The sequence below is a fragment of the Rhea pennata genome, chromosome 7, assembly GCF_028389875.1.
Source record: "Rhea pennata isolate bPtePen1 chromosome 7, bPtePen1.pri, whole genome shotgun sequence".
Classification (NCBI taxonomy): Eukaryota; Metazoa; Chordata; class Aves; order Rheiformes; family Rheidae; genus Rhea; species Rhea pennata.
Window position 1 is genome coordinate 22,776,446 of NC_084669.1, and position 26,257 is coordinate 22,802,702.

The 26,257-nt window shown below is 38.0% G+C and overlaps 1 protein-coding gene across 1 annotated transcript; it reads left to right on the forward strand.

The window, feature by feature from the left end:
- HELLS (helicase, lymphoid specific) lies at positions 1 to 26,257 on the forward strand. The gene is made up of 22 exons (XM_062579854.1): positions 1 to 31; positions 137 to 258; positions 3,109 to 3,231; positions 4,564 to 4,623; positions 5,074 to 5,110; positions 5,209 to 5,273; positions 5,746 to 5,787; positions 6,629 to 6,853; positions 8,051 to 8,233; positions 8,509 to 8,652; positions 9,502 to 9,698; positions 10,409 to 10,505; positions 11,415 to 11,576; positions 12,084 to 12,226; positions 14,507 to 14,645; positions 16,193 to 16,276; positions 16,406 to 16,525; positions 18,590 to 18,706; positions 19,639 to 19,798; positions 22,948 to 23,044; positions 23,260 to 23,336; positions 25,012 to 26,257. The coding sequence occupies exons 1-22, from the start codon at positions 1 to 3 to the stop codon at positions 25,107 to 25,109; spliced, it is 2,523 nt and encodes an 840-aa protein (XP_062435838.1). The 3' UTR covers positions 25,110 to 26,257.

Below are 26,257 nucleotides of genomic sequence, written 5' to 3' on the forward strand. Positions count from 1 at the left end.
ATGCCGGCGCGGAGCGCGGCCAGCAGCGGCGGTGAGCGGGCGGCGGCGGGGCCGGGGCCGGGGCCGGGGCGGCGGCGGGGCCGGGCCGGGCCGGGCCGGGCCGGCGCCCCAGTCATCGAGCGCGTGTGCGTTGCAGAGCCGCCGGGCGCGGAGATGGGGGAGCAGGCGGAGGCGGCGGTGATCACCCCGGCCATGCTGGCGGAGGAGCAGCAGCTGGAGGCGGCGGGGCGGGAGAAGGAGCGGCAGATGCTGGAGAAGGTGAGCGCCGGGGCTGCCCCCTCCCCCGCCCGTAACGGCCGCTGGGGCGGCTCCAGCCCCGCCGGGCCGGGGGTCGCGCCCGGCGCCGGTGCTCCGCGGCCGCCGGGCTCCCGGCTCTGCAGCTGAGGCGTTAATCGCGGGGGTGGCTCGGCCGTGTTTCCTGCGTGTGCCCGTAACGTCTCTTTCCCGCCCCGCGCTGCTTGTTTTGCTGAGAAACAAGCGCGCAGGCGAGCGCCGCCCGGCGGCGTGCTCCGTGGCGCTCCCGCGAGTACCCCTCGACCCTCCCCGGAGCCGGCCCGGCCTCTCTGGGCCCTTTCCTGGTGCAGCCTCCTGTTCTCACATGCTGGTGGCACTAAGCAGAAAATCTGCTGGAGAGAGGGTGCGTTGAAAACCTGATGCTTCTAGAGTTCTGCGGTGATTTCATCTTGCTGATACAAGTTATCAAGGTGTCAGAATACTTGAAATATGCTTTCTTATGCCTGAAATGTAAAATCTTATAAGTATGAAGGACCTCTCATCGTAAATGCTTTTTGGAAAATTGATTTCTAAACAACTAACGCTGTTAATCAAAACACTTGAGAAATCAGGCTTTTTATTTTCTTTCCTCTGCCTTTCAGAATGCATCTCTTATTTCTCTTTTCCCTGTTAAATCAGTAGGTTTTTATTCAGCCCACAGGAGAATAACATGTTAAAAATAGACATATTTTCTGAAGGCATAATAGACAGCAATGGAACTAATTGATAAGGTATACATTTACACTGCAGTATTTTTCAATATTGCAGTTAGAAAATAATACTGTATTCTCTCGGAGGTCTCACAGTCTTGTTTCTTGCAATCAGTAGCTCTTGACAGAGCCTATTTGAACTTCTCCTTAAATAGTCCTTGATTTGACTTCTAGTGAGAAATCTGAAGAAAATGCTTTCAACGGGTAGGGAGGAAAATCCTGCTTTAGAGCAAATATATCTCATCCCACAGGAAATACAGAGAAGAGGATGTAGAACTTAATTTTACAACCATCCACTTTAAAAATGCTATAATGTGACAGACCTGCTTCATTTTTTTTGTGTGTTCTTCCTATTTCTTCAGTATCTCCCCTCCATCAAGGGCATTGCTCTGTTGTTCTGTGCACTCGGGAACCAGTCAGCCAGGGGAGCTTACTTCTGTCACAAAATCCAGGCTACTGGCATCAAGGGAACTGTCCATTTTCTTGAAGCTTCTGTTGCTTTTTTTTGTTTTGTTTTGTTTTGTTTTTCCTGCTTGTCACTTCTGTGAACCCCCTGCCAGGTGATTTGTACTATAATTCAACAAAGAGATCATTTGTCCTTTCTCTAGGCTAGAGGCAGAATACCACCATACAAATACATGAGAATGTAAACTGGTGGAGAATGACAGATTTTTGACCTACTTTATATAATGGGGGAAAAATGATGTTTGGAGCTTGAGTCAAATTGTAGGAGTTTAAACTGTTTGTTCTGAGTTTTCTGGTTTCTCTCTTGAAGTCTTCTCAGTCAAGGGGAAAATCCTTCTGACTGACTAACTATTGGAAGGGAGCTATAGTTCAGTGTAGCAAAATGTGAACAATAACAATTAGCTGAATGAAGTAGCTTAGTTTTAATTAGGTTCTCTTTTGGCTTTGCCAGAAAAGATTGGTCTTCCTGAGCTCAGGTACTTTGCATCTGAAGGAAGAAAACTGCAACAAGCACAAACAAATAAAAGCATTGTGGAGAATCACAAGGACACAGCCTAGTCCACAAATAACTGGTGGGGCTAGAACTTCCCATCCTAAAAGAATATGCAGATAGCTAAGGTGACTTCTGCTATTTGGTAAGGATGATCTTGAGAACTATTTTGTGAAAATAAAGATGTGTTTTCTGGTAGAGAGAAATTATTTTTCTTCTTTTCTGTGTCACTATTCAACTAACATCCCTCCCCCCCCCCCCCCCCCCCCGCCACTCTTATTTGGCTTGCGAAAATTCTCTTGCCTTTCTCTCTCAATGTGCCCTTCCCCCAGTGTTTTTTTTCTGAAGATTGTGGCACAGATAGGCATCTTGTAAAGCTCTGCATCTTGCTGTTCTGGTGTTTCTCTTGGAGATGCTAATTTGCCCCTTTTCACTTGTTTAATATCAGTCTAGCAGGCAGTGCTTTTTGCTAGAGGGTGAATGCTATTTTACTTCTTGAGGAGTCACAATTTGAGTTTTAAAGAGCAATTTGCAAATCCTTAATTGCAGTTTTACTGTAATTCTTCTACAGATGTTACTTTTTTTTTAATAGAAAGATAACAGCATTCATTCAAGTACCTGTGGGGTTTTTGTAAGCCAAGCAAGTAGAAGCTTGCATTTTTGTATTGGGAATTGAGTTGACCAACTGTAAATTAGTCATAATGACTTTTGCAGTTGTCTAAATGAGTTGCCCAGGGTGAAAAGCTGTAATAAAAAGATGGAGCTGTCTCTTTGTAGTACTTTGGAAACTATATTAAAATTGCTAGATAGATTTCTTCTTAATCTTGCAGGCTCCAGATAAACTTAAATCACTTTTTAGTCTGAATCTATAAATCTGAGTTTAGATGCATTGAGCCTTTGAATCCCTTGCACTACAGCACTGGAAGCGGGTAAATAGCAGAGCTCTTGTTTACATATGTGAGTGAATCCAGTCCCGAGTTGCACTTGCTTCACAGCACTTCAGAGATATGTATGTTATACTCACAAATCACTGGAATACTATGACTGGAAGGGGAATGCTTGTATATGTGCGAGACCATTGTAGTTATCATGTGGAAGATCCTTTTATTATTTTAAAAGCATTAACACTGAAGCATCTTTAGTTACTTAATATCTTTTCCTGTTGGCCAGGCCCGCACTTCTTGGGACAGGGAGTCAAGTGAAATGCGTTATAAGAGGCTTCAACACTTACTTGAAAAAAGTAACATCTATTCCAAGTTTTTGCTTACCAAAATGGAACAGCAACAACTAGAGGTAGGTGTGTTCTTGTCTGTAGTCATAGGTATATTTCTGTTGCCTCTGTTTGTTTTTTGCCATGCAGTTGTTTGAACTGAATTAATTCTTTTAGGCTCACAACAATAACATGAAAATCTATTAAAGGTCCTGTCCAGGAGGGCAGTGATGCTGTACCTAATACTCAGAATTTGTCTTATACTTCCTATAAGCGTGACTTCTAATCGAAAAATCACAACATGAAGATAGCACTGATGGGTTTACAGTTCTTTTGGCTTGGAGAGAAAATAAAAATGCTTTAAATAAGAAACAAAGTTTAAAGAAAATAGAAAACCTGGAAGGATGATAGAAGAAGACAAGGTGTAGCAAGTAGGAGCGATGCAGCCTGTTGTGCTCATTACCAAAGGCTGAGGATGAGGCTTGTCTTCAGGATGATGATGTAGGACTCCCTCAAGCAACTTACTAAGTTGCTATGGTCTGAAGCCATGTTGCTCCCAAATAAGAGCTTTTGTAAAATGATTCAATGTGTGTGTGTATTTTTTTGGTTTGTTTGTTTGTTTTTAAATCCATGAGCTGCTGAGTTCATGAGCTAGCTTAATCTTTACTTTCTTAACTGTCCCTATATGGGCAAGCTGTAAGAGTTTGAGAGGGACATGAGCAATCTCAGGAAGTCCATGACCTTATCAAGAAAGTGACATTGACAGACTGCGTGAACTTTTTTCCAAAATATTTTTCTAGTTTTAAGTATTGGCTCAAATTCATGATTACTGCATTGATAGCGCCTAATTCAATATTAAGTCTTTTATTGCTCCATCTGATAAATACCAAGACCTGCTTTTTTGTTGGTGTTGTTTTCTGAGATACTGTTGCTTTCAGCAAGTAAATGTAGTAGATGCAATTAAAATAAGGACATGAAAACACTTCATCATTAAAGGCATTATAGACTACTTATGTCGCTTTCTCTTCTAAGCAAAGCACAAGCAGTAACACATAGAAATTAAATGGATGTTGCATGCATGCAAAACAACTGCAATAAATATGTTCTTAAATAGTGTGCTGTTGGCAATATTTTTTGCTGAAGTCTTTTCTGAATTGATGTATTTCTCTGAAAGTGTTTAAAATATTCACTGACAAGTACTTCAGAGCAATTATACTCTTTGCCCAAATCTTGCTTTATGATTTTAAACAATGTCAGAATGAAGGTTTTTAGTGGGATTGCAAAAACATGTCATGTCCATAGAGTATGCGCAATGCTACATTAATAAAGCAATCTGTCATTGTTTCTGTAATGAATGGTTCTCTTGTGGGTGTTTCTTGAAGATAAGAAATGTAAGTGGTTTTTCTTTTCTTTAGGAGCAGAAAAGGAAAGAGAAGTTAGAAAAAAAGAGAGAGATGTTGTTAAAATCCTCCAAGGTAAGATTAACTAGCTATTTCATCAAAATTCTTTCTAAATAAGTCTGACAAATTACCACGTCAATTTGATCATCCTGGTCAGGGTAGGTAAACTAAACAAGTTGAAATTCGCCTGTCTTTTGGCTTACTGATCTATCCTTGTACTATATTTATTTTTAATGGTAAGACTCTTTAGAAATGCTTAAAAAATCTCAAAACATGGCTGTCTTTTTAAGGAGACTTTTTCTGACCTATTTTGATTCGAGGAAATGATTTGCATTTGTTGTGAGGGCTTTTTTTTTGGTTTGGAAGTAGGAACTATTTTTGTTATAATTTTATAAACTCTTTAATTGTTAAAGTATTTCAAAAAGGTTTCAAAAAGATAACAGCATGAGCCTAATTGCATTTTCCTTCCATCTGTATCATCCTATTTAGAGATGTGATGAACCTTTTCCATATATTTATTTTTAGGGTCAGAATCCAGCTGATAGCAAAGAGGAGAAGTCAGGTAATGTATTAGGATTTGTTTTTGTCAGTACTGTTGTTTTAGTTTCTTTAACACTTGACACTTTAACACGCTGTATAATCTCAAATGTTATCCTACAGCTGCAAAAAAGAAGAGAGGGAGAGAAGATGGAACATATAACATCTCAGAAATTATGTCTAAAGAGGTAGGCCATAACTGTAAATGGACTTGTTTGGATTTTTGTAACACCAATTTTAACTGATAAGATAGTTCATTGCTGACACATCTGTGTTTTTTGGAGCAGTAAATTTTCATATGTGGTTGTGGGAGATCATATGTTTGTCTTTCAACAAGGATCTACATAAAGGAAAATGTTTTAAGACCCATAGGGTTCCATTTATTTTCTCTTTTCAAGTATTTGGGATGGCAAGTTCTGAAGGCAGTACATCTCCAGAAGATAGTCTTTGTAATTGGAGTATGTTTGGTGATGTGTAGCCTTTGTTTAGAGTCACTTGTCTGATTAATGATATTGTTTGGAAAGTCACTTAAAGTATGTCCAGAGTTTTCAATTAGAATTTCAAGATCCTCCTGAAATGCAAATTATAATAGCCTTTAACGTTGAAAAGCACATAAGTATGTTTTTTTTTTTTTTTTTTTTTTTTTATCTTTGTTTTCAGGAAATCCTATCAGTGGCAAAAAAAAGTAAAGTGGAAAATCAGGTATGTTGGCATATGTTAATGCAGCTTAAATGTGTTAAGCCCTGAGGAAGGAAAGGCTTTTTATACTTAATAGTGTATCTTTAAACTTTTCCTGTAAATGAACAGCTCTTTGCTAGATATTGAAATCTTGAATTAGAAGTTGCAAAAAAGTGATGCAAAATGCACTTAAATATTTATTTTCAGATATCTTGAGTAAAACTTTTTTTTGTTTGTTTTTAACTGGCTTGGAGTGGGTTATACTTACAGAACATATGTGGTTTGGTAAATAAAGGAAACAGCGGTTTACTAAGTTTGTGTTAGTTTGAGACCTTACTTATGATATACCCTGTTTTAAGCATTCAAACACAGCGAAAAAAAGGTTGTAGCTTCTTTTTTTTGTACATGCTGTAACTTAAGAACTGCAAGAACACAGTATGAGCTATTTTCTAACGCTCTAGAATTCACTTATAGAGTAGAAATATTGGCATTAAATGCCAGCTTTTGCATGCCGGATTTTGTATATTTGCTTTTATTGGTAGAAGACCATAAGCGTAATCACTTCAGTAACTTATCGCTACTCTTCAGTTTCAAAGGGGTAAAGAATATACCTACGGCATTGAAATTATGTGAATTGGTATTTGCTATAAAGCAGTATCATTCCTGAAAAGAAATTCTGCTCTTGATTTGTTGTTCCAAAAAGTCTGTGTATCAGGGGCTGTCGTACCTCATTGCACAGTAAATAACTGCTGCAAAATTGCCAAAAGTACAGCACATGCTTCTGGAACATCTTGTAGGAATGTGTCTTAGCTGAACTTTGATATGTGTGCTACTTATCATGTATTCTTTGAACTTCCTTCTCTAGGATGAAAGCTCTTCTGACAACCTGTGTCCAGAGGACTTACAAAAAAATGGAGACTCAAATAGTGTCATTAAAGATAGATTGTGTCAAGCTGTACGACACAGTGCCAAGCAATTCCTTGATCCAGTACGGAAATTTAATGGACAGCCAGTGCCTTTTCAGCAGCCAAAGATTTTTACTGGAGGTGTAATGAGGTGGTACCAAGTGGAAGGCATGGAGTGGCTCAGGGTATGGAGCAATAGATTAAATGTTTAATCCCAGTCACTGACTGGAGACAGAGAAATGGAGAGGAGGAACCAGCAGGAATCTGTTAATAGCTAGTACAAGGGAGGTGAAGAAGGAATAGACAGTTTTTTTCATGGTTTCTCATGACATAAGAATTGAATGTTGTGAAACAAAATTGTCAAGCAGCAGGTGCAAAGTTACAGGGTGGGAAGGATATTTAGTTTTGTAAGAGTTTTCTTTAGACTTACTGGTTGATTTCTGTGTCTTTACTCTCTGTGTCTTTTTTCTTGTTCAAGTCAGCTATCTTTTCAGCCCTTCCTTACAAGAACTTTCTAAAAACAGTAGTTCTGTGCATCATTGAGTCTGTTTTCCTCTCTTGAAGATTTGAATACCTAGCACTACACATGTTTAAAGACTCACTACCTTGCAAGTCTGGCATGGATAATAGTTTCTGTGGCTGGTGATACCAATACAGTGTTTTTAAAATGCTTTGTCTTTAGCATTTGAAAACAAAAGCTAAAGAAACTTGACATTTAAAAAATGCACATATATGTATTCAATTTTGTCCTGTCTTTGCTTTCAAACCAAATTAGAACAGTGAACAGCTTTCCTCTTTAATTGTAGTAGCCAGGCAACTAACTTGCATTCTGGTACCAGTTCCATGTCTGTCTGTCTGTCCATTCCCTCCACTCCCTCCGCCCCAGTGGGTGTATCCTTTTAACAGGCTTAGATTCATTTCACAAGTGAACACTACTAAACTTGCTCATCCTGGGATTTTTCCTATGGTAAAGTGGCTGTGCCAACAGAAGCTATTTGGATAGATGTAACTGAAACTTCACAAACACAATAACTTGATTTATGTGGGAGGAAAGTAAGGGGAATTCTTTGGAGCTGGGATGAGTTAAAATTTGGGCAGTATGAACTGTACTTGCTGTTGAAGTGTTTTTTGATATAATGCAAATTCTTATATTTCCCTTTGATACTATTCTCACTTTTTGCCTTCTAGTCAGACACTTAACTGACTAGAAGCATGTACACCTACATAAGAATGTCTTGTGTTTAACTAGATGCTTTTATTTTGACAATGGAGAAATCTTTCTCATTTAATGTGTGCCTGTTAGAGAAAGTTGCTGCAGGTGTCTGATGTTGCTAATGTGTTTTGGATCTTCTGCATTTACATATCTTTCTCTGTGTGCCCAGATGCTTTGGGAAAATGGTATCAATGGCATTTTAGCTGATGAAATGGGGCTGGGGAAGACAATCCAATGCATTGCAACAATAGCACTGATGGTGGAGCGAGGAGTCCCTGGTCCCTTCTTAGTATGTGGTCCCCTGTCTACTCTTCCAAACTGGATGTCTGAATTCAAGAGATTTACTCCAGAGGTAAAAAAAAGTTAAGGCTTTTCATTTCTTCCTTGTGTCTAAAAGAGCAAATTATTTAATTCTTACTCTAATTTTTTTTTACCTTGAAATTTTTTTCCTGTTTCAAAGACCAGTTTAATTGTAGTTATTTATGTCGTTGCTACAAACTATGCCTTCGCTTGCTATATATTTACAATCTTCTTGTAAGTAAACTAACTTTCTCTCCTATCATCCATTCGATTTTGCAACTTTACATGAGCTTAATTGATGTGACTTCTAAGTTTCATTTCTTTTAGATTCCATTAATGCTGTATCATGGAGCTCAGCAGGAACGTCGTAAACTGGTTCGTAAAATTCACGGACGTCAAGGATCTCTACAAATTCATCCTGTTGTCGTTACTTCATTTGAAATAGCCATGCGAGACAGAAATGCCCTACAGGTACCTAAATTCTCCTGAAAATCATGTGATAGGTGGACTGTCTCACCACTATTAATAGTAATGCTTTTGAATGCAATAAAAGACTGCTTGCTGCCTATCCAGTGTGATACTACAGCACTTATATTAACATTCAGGTTTTCTGTGCTGTTTCCTTGGTAGCAGTGGCTCTAGATTTTTATGCTTAAGAAGTTCTTAAAATAGAACACATCATCCAAAAAGTGAAGTGAAAAGATAATTAGAGCACGTATTTTCTTTTCACTGCTTCTCAGTAGGTAGAACAAAACCTATGTGTTTTTTTTGTTGTTGTTCGTTTGTTTCTGTTTTGGTTTGGGAGGGAGGAGGGCGGTGGAGTAAAAGCTGTACTTAGTGTGTTGGTTGACATTGGAGTGGTTATTTCATTGAGGACAGGTTTTCCTGTACAGCATTTACTGACTACTGAAGAAGAAGAGTTGCTGATGCGGTACCTTTTTGTGTTTGCATTTTAATATAAGTTTCAAATACTCCATCTCTGAGTATTTTTGTAGAGTGTAAGCTGCAAAACAGTGCAAGAATGCTGTTCAGGAACACTGAGTAGTTGATAGGGAAATCCTGCAAAATCCCTGTCTCCATAAAGTGAAATTTTAAATGGATCACAAAGTGACAGTACCATAATCATCTCAACTTCCTAAATGCATTCACACCAAGCAAATGTATGGTATAAAATATTTGGATTAATCTATTCTAGTCTGGCAAAGAGAAAGAACACTAAATAGTCTTTTTAATGAGAAGCATCAGGTTCTTAATTGTTGGTGCCACTCATCTGGTATACATCTTGATGGAATGATCAATTATTTATCCTTTATTTTGCAGCACTGCTTCTGGAAGTATCTGATAGTGGATGAAGGTCACAGGATTAAAAATATGAACTGCCGTCTTATCAGAGAACTAAAACGATTTAATGCAGACAATAAACTCCTTTTGACTGGTACTCCCCTGCAAAACAACTTGGCAGAACTATGGTCCTTGCTTAACTTTCTGTTGCCAGATGTATTTGATGATTTGAAAAGGTAGGTTGCAGTCTGTTGGAAGATCCATGCCCTTTTTTCTCCTTGGGCATTGTTGTGATTCTTTAAGTATTAAACTTGTATTAGCACTTAAAGAATTGTTTATTGTCTGGCTTTAACTTGGTATGGTTTTTCTTTTGTGGTAGAGGCATTGTCTTCCCCTCTTAACACGTGTGGTTCTCCAGAAATGAAGTGTCAACTCTGTGCTTGAATAGTGGAAATTTAACTCTGAGCTAGCACTAAGCATTGAGGGAGGATGTAGCTGTCTAATCATAACTGCTGTTTGAGACTCTGTAAGGTTATTGGAGACATCTGTGTGAGGCTAACAGAGAGGCCCCATGGGAGACCTATGCTTTTTGAAAGCAGTAGCTAGAGGTCAGGTGGAAAAGTAAGGTCAGAACAATTTTTAATTCAATCTATATTTGGAAAACAATAAAGATTATAATGCATACAACAGAGCTTAATGAATATTCCAATTAATACTTCTAGTTTTATTGATCAGTTTAAAATCTTAGCCTCTGCATAGACAGACTATTTCAGAAACATCTTGTGCATAAAGAACAGATATGATGCATACAAGTGTAGTTTGGGATTTTTTTTTTTTGTTTGTTTTTTAAATCACAGGATAAGAGAAGAATAGGATACATAAGTCACAAAGAATAATAGCTTTAAGTAAGCTATTCCTTTTTTTCTTTCTTGCTCTGTTTTTATAGCTTTGAATCCTGGTTTGATATTACCAGCATTACAGAAACTGCCGAAGATATTATTGCTAAAGAAAGGGAGCAAAACATCTTGCATATGCTGCATCAGGTTTTTCATTACTCTTTGTATTGTTTTTCATGATTTGCTTCTAACACTGGCCCTTGTTATGAACCATGTTGAAATCTTGTTTGTAGAGCTGACTTCCGAGTCTGAGGCTTTTATTGTAGCACTTCAGAGTTCTTTTGCCTTGGGGTTTTGTTCAATCTTTGTCAGCATATGTAAATGCTGAAAAGAACAACATACCTTTTTGGTAATACCTCATTTTTGTTCTTGGATCTGAGCTGAGCTGAGTCAAAGTTAATTGCATTTGCTTTTTACTTTTTGCAAGAGACAAAATTGGTATATTTATTTTGTTGATAGTTAACTGAGGGAACTTGGGTAACTTTGAGATAGTGGACATAAAACTTTGAAAAACTAGTTGTATAATTTACCTGTTTTCAAAAGCAAAATCAAATTATTAATTTCTTTTTGGCTAAGGAAAGTCAATGCTTAGAGAACTTTTTTTCCCACTTTAAGCTGATGGTGAAAGATAGAAATTGTATCTCAGACATAATTGTTGACAAAAATTTGTTCTGTGTTGCAGTTAACAGTTTGTCAGGACCTACTCTTGCAGCAAAATGATTTAAGAAATGTAGTGAACAGAACAGAGCTATTTCATAAAAATAGACTTTTTAAATCATTTTTATTAAAGTGATTTTATGTAGTTACTGCTGCACCTTTAATAAAGACTTCAAAATACTTTTAAAATGTCAGTGGATGGATTGTTTAAACCTGTCTGTTACCAATATACATGTAAAACCTTTTGAGTATGAGTCCATTTTAAAAATGAAATATTGAACTCTGAAGATCAAATCTCCAAGTCTAGATTGTTAAAATAGCACTGTACCTGTAGACCCTTTGCTCTAAAACTAGCCCTGTTAGGAGCTTTGAGTAATTATAACACATTCAACATTTCAGATTCTGACACCTTTCTTACTGAGAAGACTGAAATCTGATGTTGCTCTTGAGGTTCCTCCTAAACGAGAAGTCGTGGTATATGCACCACTGGCAAAGAAGCAAGAAACTTTCTATACTGCCATTGTAAACCGCACTATTAGGAAGCTGCTTGGGAATAATGAGGTATCTGCGGAAACAAATGATAGAAATGTACTTGATATTAATAGTTTATGAGCAAAAATACATAGATATTTCGTTGCTGGTGAAACCAGAACTACTTTTTGCTTAAATTTTGTGTGTAACCCTTTTATTAATTATTTCAGTGGTAATTATTGTGACAGATCTCAGTGTGCACAGAACTAGGTAATATGCGAGTGTGAACAGCTGCTTTTTGGCTGGCCTTAGGTCAGGGGAAAAAAGACAGTTTTCAATAGACTGACAGTTTCTGGTAAAACATCAGTAAGGTGCTCATGCAGCTCTCACAAATCAAGCAGAAGCTTTCAAATTCTACAATTTTGGAGCTTTAGGTTGTGGGCCACTTCTTATACATAGCCACATTTACAGCTACTGAATCTCAGAACTGGACAGTGCGTGTCGTTGAGACCTTTTTGCAATATTGAGAATTCTTGGATCAGCATAGGTATTTTATCTGAAACTATCTGCTGCTGATAGCAATGTTATTTCCTGCAGGAAGAAGTAGTTGAATTGAGTCCTACAGGCCGACCAAAACGCCGCAGTCGAAAGCAGGTTGATTATTGTGAAGTACATAATGATTCACCTGATGACTTGGAAAAATTGATCAGCAAAATGCAAGAGGAAGTGGAAAGAGAGAGGTGCCCTAAAAGATAATATTTTTCAAATACTAAATATATCCCTTTTATTTCAACTTGCTTCCAGAACTTTACTTATCAGAATTTATTAAGAATGGCAAGCATTTTATGATGCACTGTTCTTGTGGCTTTAAACTTTCTTGCTTTACCTTTCCCTAAAATTTGCTATTTTGTGATAGCAATGATGAGCTTGTACCGTAACTCGCTGCCTCATTAACAATAGTGGAGTTAATGATAAGACATTTGATTCTATTTGCTACAGACCTCCTGTGGCCTTTGCAGAATCCAGCATTAAAATTGGCTCTCAAGTCTCTTTTTCCAAGAAATGGTTTTAGTAACGGTCTTAAGTAGGTCTTGTGGTCATAGTATGATTGCTAAAACTTAGATAACTAAACTGTGCCAGTGTGAAAAGTAATTCTGATGGGGTCTTGGGACATGAAACAGTGAAGAACACTGCTTATTAATGGTTCCACCAAAGCCTGAAAGTCTAAGATGGTGTTGGGTGCCAGCAGAGGAAGAACTGTTTCATCTTTTTGGTCAGTTGAAATTATTGATAATCTTAGGTCCTGAGTAGGCTTAGCAGTGAGGACAAGGAACTGATGAACTTAAGTTGTGGCTAGGTATTGCAAGCTTTGCAAGGTTCAGGTAAGCCTTTTGTCTTTAACAATTGGCTATGTTTGTGGCTCTATCTTTGGCTCAAGGCAGGACAAGGGATAATGCTGGTGTGCTAATTAGAGTTAAGTTTTGGGGAAATGCCTCAGGAACACTTGAAGCAAAGTTTGGGCTTAAGACTGGAGGAGAGGCAGAAGTAGTTTCTTTGCTCAGTACTGAGGTGGGAGAAAGGGAGAAGTAGGCCTAAACTGAGGCCTGGAACCCAAATGCTCAGCAAGGTTAGAGTTAGTTTGGTGACAGGTATTGGTCCACTTGCTGCAGATTAAGATCAGCATTTGAGATTCAGGACTGAGGAACTTAGAGTCATGTTCACGTAGGGTCTTTTATGTAGTCTATTTTTTGGCTCTAAATTGGTTGGAAACCCTTTGGGCAAAGGAAAACTGGGATTGAGATTAAGCTTCAAGGTTGAAGAAATGTATTTATCTTGCTTGATTTTATTTTAGTCCCGTGTTCTCTTCAAGAACTGATAATGATATATATATATATATATATATACATGCTTGTGTTACTTCAGTGGCATGCATGGATCCCTTAAGTTGCAGACAGTGCTTAGATGTGGAGGAGCTAAAAAACTGCATTTTTTGCAGAATCCTGCAGATTGTACACGTGGCTAAAATGAGACCAGTGAAAAATGTGTGGCTGTCCCTAGTTAGAGGTTGCCTTGCTGTTGATTAAAGGTTAGAGAAAAGTTCTGTTCCGGGAACCAGAGTTTATGCTGGAGGTGAAGAGTTTTTGCCATGGTTAATCTCCTCTTGGTAGCTGTGTCATAATTTCTGGCCGCTGTCAGAGTAAGGGTCTGTTTCAGGGCTGGAGGGCCTGGACAGCTACACTAACTGCTGGGTTGTGCAGGAGCCGTAAGGTGGGAGTGAGTGGCTTCTAGTGATAAGGACTGAGTTTGTCCTAGGATTGTGATTCTGAATGAATACGTAGGATTGTGGTTCTCTTGGGTCAAGGACTATGCAATTAATTTTGAGGATCAGGATTAGATAAAATGATTGTTTCTGGATTGCATGAGGTTTGGTTATGATAGGAGAAAATCATTTTTAGTTATTTACTAATAGGACTTTTCAGTACTTTTAATGTTAGTGGTAGGCTCTGAAACCAGAGCTGCTAGAGAGCATACTTAGTACTGGCTCCTTTTAAGACTGGCCTAGACTGAGTGTCTAGTCAGGTGACAGTACTGGCTTGTTTTTAATTGTAATGTAGGTGCAAGTCCCATTGGGCATTGGAACTTAAGGGACTTGATTATTCCTGACTTCTTTAAGGCCTCCAGGATAGGAGAAAGCTGATTTTGAAGTAGTTTATGCATTCTGCAGGAATTCTGACCATTTGTTGGTAGAGGGGACTCTCTTTCTTTTTCTGCTAGATGACTAGGACAAGTTGTTTTTTTTTTCCTGACTTGTGCTTACTAATTGCTACCTTTTTGTATTTTAAACCAATCGTGACAAACTCTTCTTGTTAGAGCCTTACTCTTCTAATAAGGCTCTAACAGCCTTATTAACTGTGAAGGATTTTGAGGGAACTTGGCACTCCACATGATTTTTTTTTTCCAGTATCTGTAACAGATAAGTGATGCCTTTCTGTACTAATATGATGATATGTCTTTTCAAGGCCAGTGGTAGAAGTGAGCATTCCCATGGATTCAGAAGTGAACCTTAAACTGCAGAACATTATGATGTTACTAAGAAAATGCTGTAATCACCCTTATCTTATTGAATATCCACTGGACCCTGCTACGCAGCAATTCAAGGTATGTATTTTTAAAGCATTTCCAGAAGAATTACTCTAGGCATTAGACATAGTAGACCAAGCTGACAACAGTGAAGAATTACGTTGTCAATGTTTTCGGGACAAGCCTCTATATTAAATTCCGGCAGTGTAATTGAATCATTATTTGAAGCTTTCTGCAGCAGCAGCTGCAGGGAGCAGTGCAGACTCTGTGCCCTTGTAGTCTTTGCACTAGTGATGCTGTTTCTCATTATGTAGGCACTTGTCTGCTGGGAGCAAGGCTGTTGATTAAAGCTGATTCAAGAGCTGTTTTAGGGTCTGCCCTAAGTTCCATTCACAAAGACAAGGTTTCAAAACCAAAACATTGACCTTGGTGAACTGCTTGTGATTTGGACTGTACACACTGCAGAATGTAGGGCAATAGCTTGTACATGTAAGGTGTTCCAGGGCAGATATGTACAACAAAATGCTCAACTCGGAGGGCACAGGATCTGGTCCCCCCCTGCTTGAAAGGGAATGCAGAGTAAGTGTATCACATATCCCGAGGGCCAGTGGGGGCCAGGTGATAGCTTCCTTTACACAAAGCGATTAACAATATAGCAAACTGTGAAGCAATTCAGATTGAAAGAATCATTGCTGTTCAAGAGCTTTAAGATTTAACTGAGTTTTGGGTTTTTTTTTTTTTTTTTTTTTTTTTTGACAAACTGCTTAAGGAGAAGTTAAAGGTGCTTGCTCATTCTAAATGTAGCTTTGCAGGCCCATATAGTCACATTTCTGGTTCAGTGAGCAACAACAAACTCAGCTGCACTCAGGAGTAAACTGTCGAAAGTTTTTCAATAGAAAATCAGTGTGATTTTTGGAAAAAAGGGGGGGCCGATAACCCAATCTGGATGAGGAGGTGAGATTAGTTAATATATATAAAATGCTGATTTCTGGACAGTTGACGCAATGTACAGGAGCTAGCACCTGTTTGGGAAGATTGATTAGAATTTAGTGAGGTGACTTGCTTAGGGTTCAGCCACAAAGTGTTTCTGCATCTTTGCTCTTAGCCCACAGCAGAAATCAGGTGTAAGAAATTGTCTTAAACAAGAGAAGGGTGTAAGGAAGAAGATGAAGAATTTGCTCTGTCAGTTTTTGCTCCTTGGCTGATGTGCATCTTGTTTAGATAGTGCTGTTTATTTCCAGCAGATGGAAACCTCGCGCATTAGTTACAACTGCTAGAAGCTGGGAAGGAAACAGCTGTGCTGTTCCATTGTCAAAAAAAATAAAAATCATTAAGGTTTCTCCTTTCAGAAATGTCATGAAAACTATTTTCTTTTTTAAAGATCTACACATATAAAATGATGAATTTGATTTTAATTTCATCTTGATTAAACTTATTTTGCTAAAACAGGTGTTGTTTCCTGTGTTACAGCTTTTATTTTTTAAAAATAAAAAAGGATGGTACAGCTCGTTTCTGTAAAACACTTTCAGCCAGCTTTTGTTGGTGCATCTGAGTGCTGAAAACCTCTGAGTCCTTCCCTCTTAATATACAACATGCCCCCTTTCCCCCTACCATATTCTTCTAAGGTTGATGAAGATCTAGTAAAGAATTCGGGCAAGTTTCTACTTTTGGACCGGATGCTTCCAGAATTGAAAAAGAGAGGCCATAAGGTAAATTTATGTATGGATAGTGGGGTGGGTTGGGTGTGGGGATTTTTTGTGGGCGTTTTGGGTTTTTTTTTGCATAGATACCTGCTTATGATCAAAAAATGATGCTAAAGAATCTTCCTGGTTTTGTAGGTCTTGTTATTTTCACAAATGACTATGATGTTGGACATTTTGATGGATTACTGCTATCTGCGAGACTTCAAATTTAGTCGATTGGATGGCTCTATGTCCTACTCAGAGAGAGAAGAAAATGTAAGTAGATGCACCTGCCCTTTGAGCCTGTTTAGTAAAATTTCTTCCTGTTCCTGTGACACTGTCACAGCATTTAGTCTTTAATGTGCAGAAGCCATGTATGTTGACCAACATCCTTGCTACATTTTTTAATGTTTACTGCTCAGAAATACTGTGGTAGTGAAGTGTGTTACTAACCAGCATCTTGTGGTCTGCCTAGAGTGATGGCTGTTCACACATTCTGTAGTCCAGATGTGCTATGCATAATATATCAGCATTGTAACAGATGCTAATCCCAATTTGCCCGTATTGTTTACAGAATCTAGGATGCAATGCAAACATCTGTGGGAAAGTACTGCAAGTCTAATGCCAGATAGAGTAGACTTCCTAGGAAATAGTCTTGTGTACCTATTGGGATACCTGTAATTTTTAGCCCAACAGAGCACATGGATTTGGTGGGGTATAGTCTTTCTTGCATGCTTGTTACAGTTTGAAATAATCACATGTGTCCAGCAAAAGATGCCTTAGAGGAATAAGGCAGTGCTGTCCTTCAGCTCACTTGGGTGTCAGCTTTTGCAGACTGCAAAATACTTTGAAACTAGTGGAGATTATTTATTTTGGCAGAGAAGGAAACCTGTACGCAGGCAGATTCATCGTGCACACAACTAGAGAGATTCTTAGTAAGCACAGCAGGTGCAAGGGATTAAATGAGAAATTTAAAGGTGCAATGTGTTCCAGCCTATACCAGATACAGAAACAGTAACAAGCACTTGCATGTAAACATCTTGTAAACTGTGAGGTGTTGCCTCGATCTGTTCTTTGGTTACAAATTGCACATGTACCTTTTATGACGAAGCAGGTCAACTAGGGCTTTCTTCTTCTTCTCTGGCTTTTGTCAGTTCATCAATTTATCCATATTAAACATATCTTTTTTGCCTGTTATGTTTTTTTAAAGCTAAAACATTTTGGCTTGGCTGCAGTTCCCCTCTTCATGTCATCTGTATGAACAAGTGGCTGAACAGAATGCTAGAATTTTATTAAATAAGAGATAGTAGAGAATACAGACAATGTCCAGGCCCTAACAGTCTTAATGTCTTTATTACAATAAAAAAAAAGCAAAATCCACTGCACAGAAACTGAAGTATACCTCCAGCAAACTATGAGAACAAGGGATAAATGCAGCAAGCTTTCAAGAGGGTAGCACTAGCTGCCTAATTTGTTTCTTTTTCCTCTCTGTCCCCTGCTTCTGTACCTACCATAGCATGGTATGGATGCTGGCTGAGAGAACTTTTCCAGGTCACCAGCTGAAGTCCAGCAAGGCTCTTCCCAGCTTCATGACCTGCTGTCAGTGGTGGAGATGCTAGTGTCCAGGCAAGCCCAGAGGAGCTGAGGTTTGCAGAGCACTTGGATAGCTGCTTCAGGCTGGCAGTGGGGTGATGGTTTCTCTTATTGTTGTGGTCAAAATCCTGAAAATTACTGTAATCTTCCAATCTTCTGACAGCATGAGGGTAGTCAAAGCAAGCTAGGACCTACCAGGTCTACAATACCAGTTAGGAACTGTGCTGACAGTTGGGAGCACCTTGCAGTGAAAGCAGGCTTAGATGGTAAGCAGGAGGCCAGAAAGTTACGCCCAGGTTTTCATGTAAAAGGAAAAGGTATATAGTGTGATTGAAAGTAATAGTCAAGTTGGCTGCTGGTTTTTTTTAGATTGCTGCTTGTGTCAAGAAGTGGATATGTATTTAGGCAAGACTGTGCTTGCTTTGGAGAAGAAAATATCATTGGATGGTAGACTATTTGGAGATGCATGTGATTTGGACCATATGTTGTTGTTGTAGTCTCCTTTCTGGACAGTTCATTGACCAGAATCAGATAAGAATATACAGTTACTTCACGTCATGGTCTTGTCCTGTCCCATAGGCATGCAATGTTTCTTAAAGCTTTGACCTCTGACAACATGTTTTATATTGTATTTGTGTTCTTTTTAATCTTTAAACAAAAGTTTTTTTTTTTGTTCCTTTTTAAATAAAACACTTGCTACATTGTTTGATCTGCCTGCTGTTTCATAATAAATACATTTTCTTCCAGATTCATCAATTTAATACAGACCCTGAAGTCTTCCTATTCTTAGTGAGTACAAGAGCTGGAGGCTTAGGCATTAACCTAACTGCAGCAGATACCGTTATCATCTACGATAGTGACTGGGTATGTTGATAGTGTTTTACCTCATGACACTTACAATGAAATGCTTTCTCTTCGCTGCTTTTAATAAGCATTTATTAACCATTATGGTATAGATCACTTCTGTAATTTACTTTAATGAAACACTGCATGATGACAGTATAAGCTATGTATGCAAACAGGTTTTATATTAACTGTACAACTCAGGGTGAAAATGTCCTAGTTTTATCCAAAACAAAGGTAAGCTGCTCTGCAAGGCCAGTTTGTTTGTCCTCTGAATTATACCAAAAGCAGGAGGGTTTTTTGTTACTCATGGAGATGCATTTCCTTCTTTCATCTTATTAAAAGTTTGAAAGCTGCTGGTACTCTGAAAGTTCCCCAATTCCAACAGCTGTGTTGTTAGCACCAGGCCTTCAGATTTCTTCCTGTGAGTTGCCATCCATGTTTTAGCTAGCTGGGATCCTGCTGTACTTGCAAGTGTGGAGAAAGCCAAGAAGAAAACAAGTATGGAGAGGACGTCTGAGGATGTATGCCTCTTCACTTTCTTTTAAATATACAGCTCTGCTGGTTGAATAATTGTATTTACTTTTAGCAAAGCTGAAAGAACTTTCAGAATGGTACTGGAAAAAAAAAATCCATTTCCTTTCCTCCTACAAAAAAGAGCTAACAACCTCAGATAAATTTTTAATGCAGATGTCCATCTGTTAAGCTGCATCATGTAGCACTGAAGCAGCCAAGCTAGTTGAGTTACCCCTATGTAGCCACAGCAGCAGAGCTCAGCACGGACTAGTTTAAAACACAAGTAGCTGTGGAGCAGGGTTATACCATAGCTTCTCAGCTATTTGCTTCAGCTCTGTCTGACCATTGGAGCTCACTGACTAAAAATTCTCCCTGTGGAACTGTTCTTAAATAAGCTAAGTTAGCTGCATTATTAACTTTTTTTTTAATCTACTCAGAACCCTCAGTCAGATTTGCAGGCCCAAGACAGATGTCACAGAATTGGCCAGACAAAGCCAGTGGTTGTATATCGTCTTGTGACAGCAAATACTATTGATCAGAAGATTGTGGAGAGAGCTGCTGCCAAGAGGAAGCTGGAGAAGCTGATTATACACAAAAGTTAGTATTTTTCTCTTTATGACTTCCTATTTTTTAAAAAAATTATTTCTTCTTTAAATCCCAAGACAGAACTTACTGCTCTGTTTGAGACTCTCTATTATTTCTTCTTAAATGCAAATAGCTTTATCTTTCCAAAAAGTAGCTACATAGTATCACCCTCCTAAGTGCATTCTTTAACATGTTACAGGTTACTCCTTCAGAAATGAAGGAAGAGCACTTGTATTTCTAGGATCAGCATGTTATGGCTATTTTTTACTAGTAGGCAGAAAAAAAAAAGGGTGATGGCACCTGGGGGAAAAAAAAGTGAAACCAGGCTGTAAGAGAATAGAACTCTGGGCTCTTCGATAGCTTGTCAGCAAGGTGACAGTTTGTTCAACTCTAATGTTTTTAGGCTTCCAAGAAGGAAAATGTCTAGGCTAGAGATAGATGACGAGTCTAACTTGATTCTTTCTTTTTTTTTAAATGATTATTTTTTTTAAATCAAATTAAATGATCCAGAAGATAAAGGGAAAATCAGATATACTAAACTACTAGCAGTAACATTTTATCACAATTCTTCATTTGAAGTAATATGCCTAGCCAATAGCATTTAGAGCTGAGTTTCATGATTTTAAGTTTGGAGATAGGCTTTCCTGTTACACTGACAAACTTGCTTGAGTAGAGAGCATGTCTACTAAAATTGGTAGAATGAGTAGAGACTATTAAAAGTTGGTATCTGGAGGTTTCTGCTGAACTTGATCCAAATGGCAAATCCTAAAGTTGTGGAATTGCTGCACAAAATTACAGCATTCTGCATGCACTTGTCCTTCTGAGTTTGAGTACTCTGTGATAACCACAGTAAAGTCCTTTTGGAACCATTACCTAACAAGCACTGAATTGAAAAATCTTTTATTTTGCATGCAACACAGTGGTGGTTCTTGTTCCATTATTGATTATCTAGCTGGGCATACTTAAAGTGTAAGAAAATGATGACACTGAAGTTTCTCTTTTGGGGTAAATTTTTTTTGGTTTGGTGCTATAGAAAGTTCAGCCCTGCTTCTATAGCTTGTTCTGTTTGCCATATTCAAATATTAGTTCATTGTAGTGTTTCCCAAATACTAAGCTCACTTTAAAAATTCTGGAAATCTGATATAGGTCTCTGACAGTAATTATCCTTATATTAAGTGTTAAGAAATTTAGGAACTTCCCATTATATACCTATATTAAAAAAAATGCATTTTGAGGCATAAAGGAAGCAAAAAGCCATGCTTGTTACTCTGGCTGCTGGACAGTCCACTATTTCATGAGCTTAAACTGTGGGTTGCCTCTATTTTTGAATGATGTTGGCTGATCTTTTCCTCTTTTATCCTAGTTCTAACTTTTTCTTTAACTTGTTTGACACTTCTATCTTGGTGTGACTGCCAAGAAATTAATCTTCTTTTTTTTTGCTAGGGGCTTTAATTAACATTTTAAGTAGGAGAAGCATTTATTTTATATGAATTTGTTTAAGATCCAATTTGAAGATAAAACTAAAGTGGAAAGATCAGCACAGAAAACAGGATGTGCTCAAACAATAGGTGACTGACATAATGGGAACCAGAACTATTCAGTATACAGAAAGGAAGCTAAATGGCAAGGGTCATGCCTTCAGTTTTGCTCTAAGTTGAGTATTTTTCTCGCTAACTATTGATGAATCATATCCAAATCCTACAGCCTAAGTAGTTCCCCTTCAGGAGCCCTTAGGTTCACTGTGTGATTTTGTAAATGTGATGTAATGGATCTTGTAATCTCGAGTATCTCAGAAGTACAAGGAATGTACTTTTCTTGTAGTGAATGAGGAAGGGATATCATGAAACTTATGTGCCTAAATCAGGCCTTTCAGCATTGTCTAACTGTACAGAGTACATACAGCAGAAATACTTAGGAGCTGAAATGTGTTGCAGAACAGTTTGATTTTGGGACCTGAGCACCGGATTTCTCATTCTGTCTTTTCTTTCTCTTTTATTCAAGAAATGTGCCTAGGAAACTATGAGAACCAGCATGGCTTTAGTTAAATTAATAGATGTCAGACTAAGATGAAATGATGCATGTAAACTTCTCTTTATGTTGGTAAATGTTCATAGGGTTTTCTCTATGTCATTAGTATTATAGCTCAAGATCTACACAGCACTAATTCAGTGCCATATGGTTTGTGAAACTCTGATTCCAGTGAGGAGGAGGAAGGGGCTGTATCACTAATAGTGCATGACATGACCTGGATCTGGTGGGTCACAGCAGGAGTTGTTAATGGAGAGGAGACTCCTCTGTCTCAAACCCCTTTGGAACTTGCCTCTGATTTGCACTTCACAGAGAAACATTTATAGTCCTTTGAGGGAGATGGGGAAGGGAGGAAGTTTGAAACTAAGATAGAAGAAAGAATGAAAAGTGTGAGGGAAAACTCACTAATAAAATGGGTTCATGTGTTTATAAAAACAGAAGCAGCTTAGGAGAGTCTCTGAGCACAGGACACTGCAAGACTTGCCCGTCTCCTTGGAATATGCATGTCTGAGCTTGGCTTTGTTCATATCTATCTTTAGGATAATCTTTTATTTCTTGGATATTTGGGCAGACATCCAGATTCATGTGTAGATAAGTGTTAACATAGTCTCTTTGAGACACCAGCCCAAGTTGGATGTGTTAAGTCATGTCTGTCTAATCCATTAAACTGAGGTATATTCTACGAAAACAACGTACTTCTCGTATTTCTTATCTTATAATGGTTAATGCTGCTTACTTTGTTTCAACCAGCTTACATTGTAAGGGAGCAAACTCCAACATCTACCATCTAACTCTATTTGCAATGTTTTTTGCTGTAAGTAGAACTAATGGCTTTTCTGCTCTGTGCATGCATGTGTACATGTTGAGTTGGTGTTTCAACCAGTTTCTCTGCATACTACATCTAGGAAAGTGGAAGGCCTGCATGTAAACTCTTCATGCACTTTTTAAAATCATTTAGCATAAAAACTTAAGTTGTGTTTAGCTGAAGGCTAAAACAGTGAAATGTAGTATTAGTTAAAGGAGTTGGTTTGGATGTGCAAGAATTTTCTCTGTGCATCCAGCATTGTTGTATTGATATACAAAATTTAATGTTTCTGCCTCTATATACTTTTTTTTCCCTTCCTCCCACATAGATCAATTTAAAGGTGGCAAATCTGGTCTAGCACAATCAAAGAGCTGCCTGGACCCTCAGGAATTAATAGAATTACTGAAATCCAGAGACTATGAGAGGTATGTGGATTTTCATTTTTTCTTTAAAGCCATAAACTTAAAACATTCTGCTTGCGAATCACTGCCAAAAAGATGTCTGTCTTGTCTTAAAGTGATACGTAGATCTTAGTGGAAAGAATGTCCTGGGGATTCTGCTATGCAGAAAACTGATTTCTGTGCAATATTCTGTGTAATAGGCTGTTATCTATATTAAGAGATTATTTCTTCTTCAACAGAGAGGTTAAAGGATCTAAAGAAAAAGTAATCAGTGATAAAGATCTAGAGTTACTCTTGGATAGAAGTGATCTTATTGGTAAGTGGCAGTTTTCATCCAATTTTTCTCTTTGCTTGTTAAATCATATTTTATAAGTAGATTTTCTTTATTAGAGCTTTCAGAGACATTGGAGTCTTTATATGTAGAAAACTGTCATAGTTTCACTTCCCTGCAGCTGTATTGTATATACAAAGACCCTTTGGTCCATACACTGACATTTCCACTTGGATCTGCCAAAGAGGAAATAATAAAACTGGAAAAGATTCCAGAAAGCTACATTCATACATCATGTGTATTTGTGAGCATAGATTAGGAGCTGTTCTGCAAAGCAGCTTTCTTTAGATGTTGCTGTAATTGGCGAAAACAGAAATTATCCTTATAAGATGACTTATTTCAGCAAATTTGTTTATTTAAAAACATTTTAATACTTCTAGAATTGTTTCATCTTGAAATGTAGTCTAGTAACGCTTTTTGAAAAAAAAAAAATGGAGCTTTTCAGGATTACCATGGCTTGTGTCAATGGATCAAAACCAAAGTTTTTTAGGCTGTCTGCTTACATAAATTCTCGTTCTTGATCCGGGCAGGATATTAAGAGTGTTAACTTCTCTGAGAAAGGAGAAAATTCTTATCCAGTTTCTCTAAACGTTAGACTTGATATGCTTTGTTCCCTTCAGCATCTTCAGGACAGATAAATATAAAAACATAGATGAAGAAAAATCAGTCATTAAAGAATTTCAAGTGAAATTCAAAGCTAGTCTTAAATAATTGATTTGCTTTAGGAGATAAGAACAGCTTTGTACTTGAAAATTTCTCCTAGATTATCTAAGGAATGGTTTTATAAAAGCTCTTATTTCAGTTAACTATTGCTTGAAAATGGTTCTTGATGCACTGATTTTATATGATTCACCTCTGTCTTTACGTGTTCAGGCTGAAACATCAGTCTCTAAAACAACCTGATTTGTCAGATTGGAAAAGGTGCCATCTGTCTTGTGTATTAGGGTGTAACACATTTTATAATGATTTATTCGTATTTTCTTAGTTATAGTAAGCAGAATCAGTGTATTAAAACTGTTGTAAAAAATGGGAAAGAAATATTAGTCTAACATTATATCCTGAACACTTGCTTCAATTAGCTGTGGTGAATGCTTCAGAAATTGAAATGCCAACTCCTACCTCCTACAAACCGTAACTAAATTTGACAGAAGGACAGTACTACTTTTTAACTTTATATTCAGTGGGATGGCAACACAGTGATTGCAAATGGTTGGAAAACAAGATGCAGATTTTATAATACCTGGAGAGAGAGGGAAAAAAAAAAAAAAAAACATAGCTAGCAGGGCTATTACTTTGTGGTTTTTTTCCTGATGATTTCGCTCTCTAAGGCTTACTGCATTGTTTTCTTCTGAGGAAGAAAAAATTGGTATGGCAGACTTAAAAGCTGCCTATCTCCATTCAGATCTAGTCTGAGGTGTTGGCTGTGGGGTTTGTGTATGTTTAAAGTGTGCAATTGAGAAATAGCTTCTAAGCACAAATTTTTAGTTGCTGTTTATAAATGATCAATATGGTTTTTATCAATGAGCTTGCTTTTCAAATCTAATTGAAACAAAAATATGTTCCCCCCCACCAGATGAACTTTTCTCTCTGTATTGCTGTACTTGAACAGAAAGTTTGCAGATGATCGTCTATTACTGTTCATCATTATTTTTTGTCCTAGATCAAATGAAAACTTCTGAAACAGTTAAAAAGGAAAAAATGGGTGTCTTCAAGGTCCTAGAAGAATCGTCTGATTCCAATGCAGAATGTGTATTTTAATGTGCAAATAGCCTGTAGTCTTACAGGACAAACATATGTCTGACATCAGATCTTACAGAGGTATCACATACATATACCAATTCTTTGTACTGACTTTCTTTAAGACCTTGTTCAGATTGTTTGTATTCTTTCAGTGGATTTTAACATGTTCTACAATGTAACTTGTGTGATAATTCCATGTTTGTAGATTTAGCTTCTGATAAAGAATTAAGGAAATGAGCATGCTTTACATTTTCAGTTAACTTCTGTGATCAGTGGTAGAAACTGCCAAATTTTTGTAAAATCTTCCTGTGGAAGTCCTAAATTTTTTTAAGATGTCAATTATGGTTTTATTTGGAAGGGAAAACATGTGCCTTTGTTACAGCCACTTTAGTAGTTTCTGTTTTAACTTCTGCAAATTATTTTGGTAAATAAATGCCTCATTTGTCCTAGGGGTATGGGTTGGTTGGTTTGTTTTTTACCATAGCTTCCTAAATGAATTAAGCTTATATTGTGTCCATTAGACACCCTTCATTGAACCATTCAATAACTCATTGAACATGTTAGCACATCTCAAACATGTTTGACAAAGCAGGCACCTAGGGAGAGGAGATGAGCTAATATTTGCATTAGGAAAGCTTACAGTTTTTGTTCTGTGTTGGCTCGCCTGGTGGCTCCTGCAGCTGAGGTGCCAGTTTGCAGATAATTGATGATCTCCATTTAAAGCAGCTGGAGGGAGCTAAAGGTACTGGGAGGGGCGAATGGAGATGGTCTGTGAGGATGTGTGGAAGACCAAGGAGCACTTTGAATGGAAGGTGTGAGACTCCAGTAGGGGAGAAGAGATGTTTAAGGATGCAAAAGCCGAATCAGCAGGAAGCCTCATTTTATACCATGAACAAGGTGTGCAGATGGAGGGGAGGAAGTCTTCACTATTCTTCCAGGGAACTGGATAATAAGGCAAGTGAGGGATATAACTTAATTGCAGCCTGTAATGGCCAGCTGAGGCATCAGCTAGCTTCTGTGCTCTGAACATTGGTTTGTGAAATGTCGTGAAGGTTTAATCAGAGGCCCCAGTTTGGCATTCCAGCTGGAACTGTCACACATGTGGCTGTGCTAGTCATGCCAACATGTATGTAACATGGAATAAAAACCTATCTAATTTATCAAAC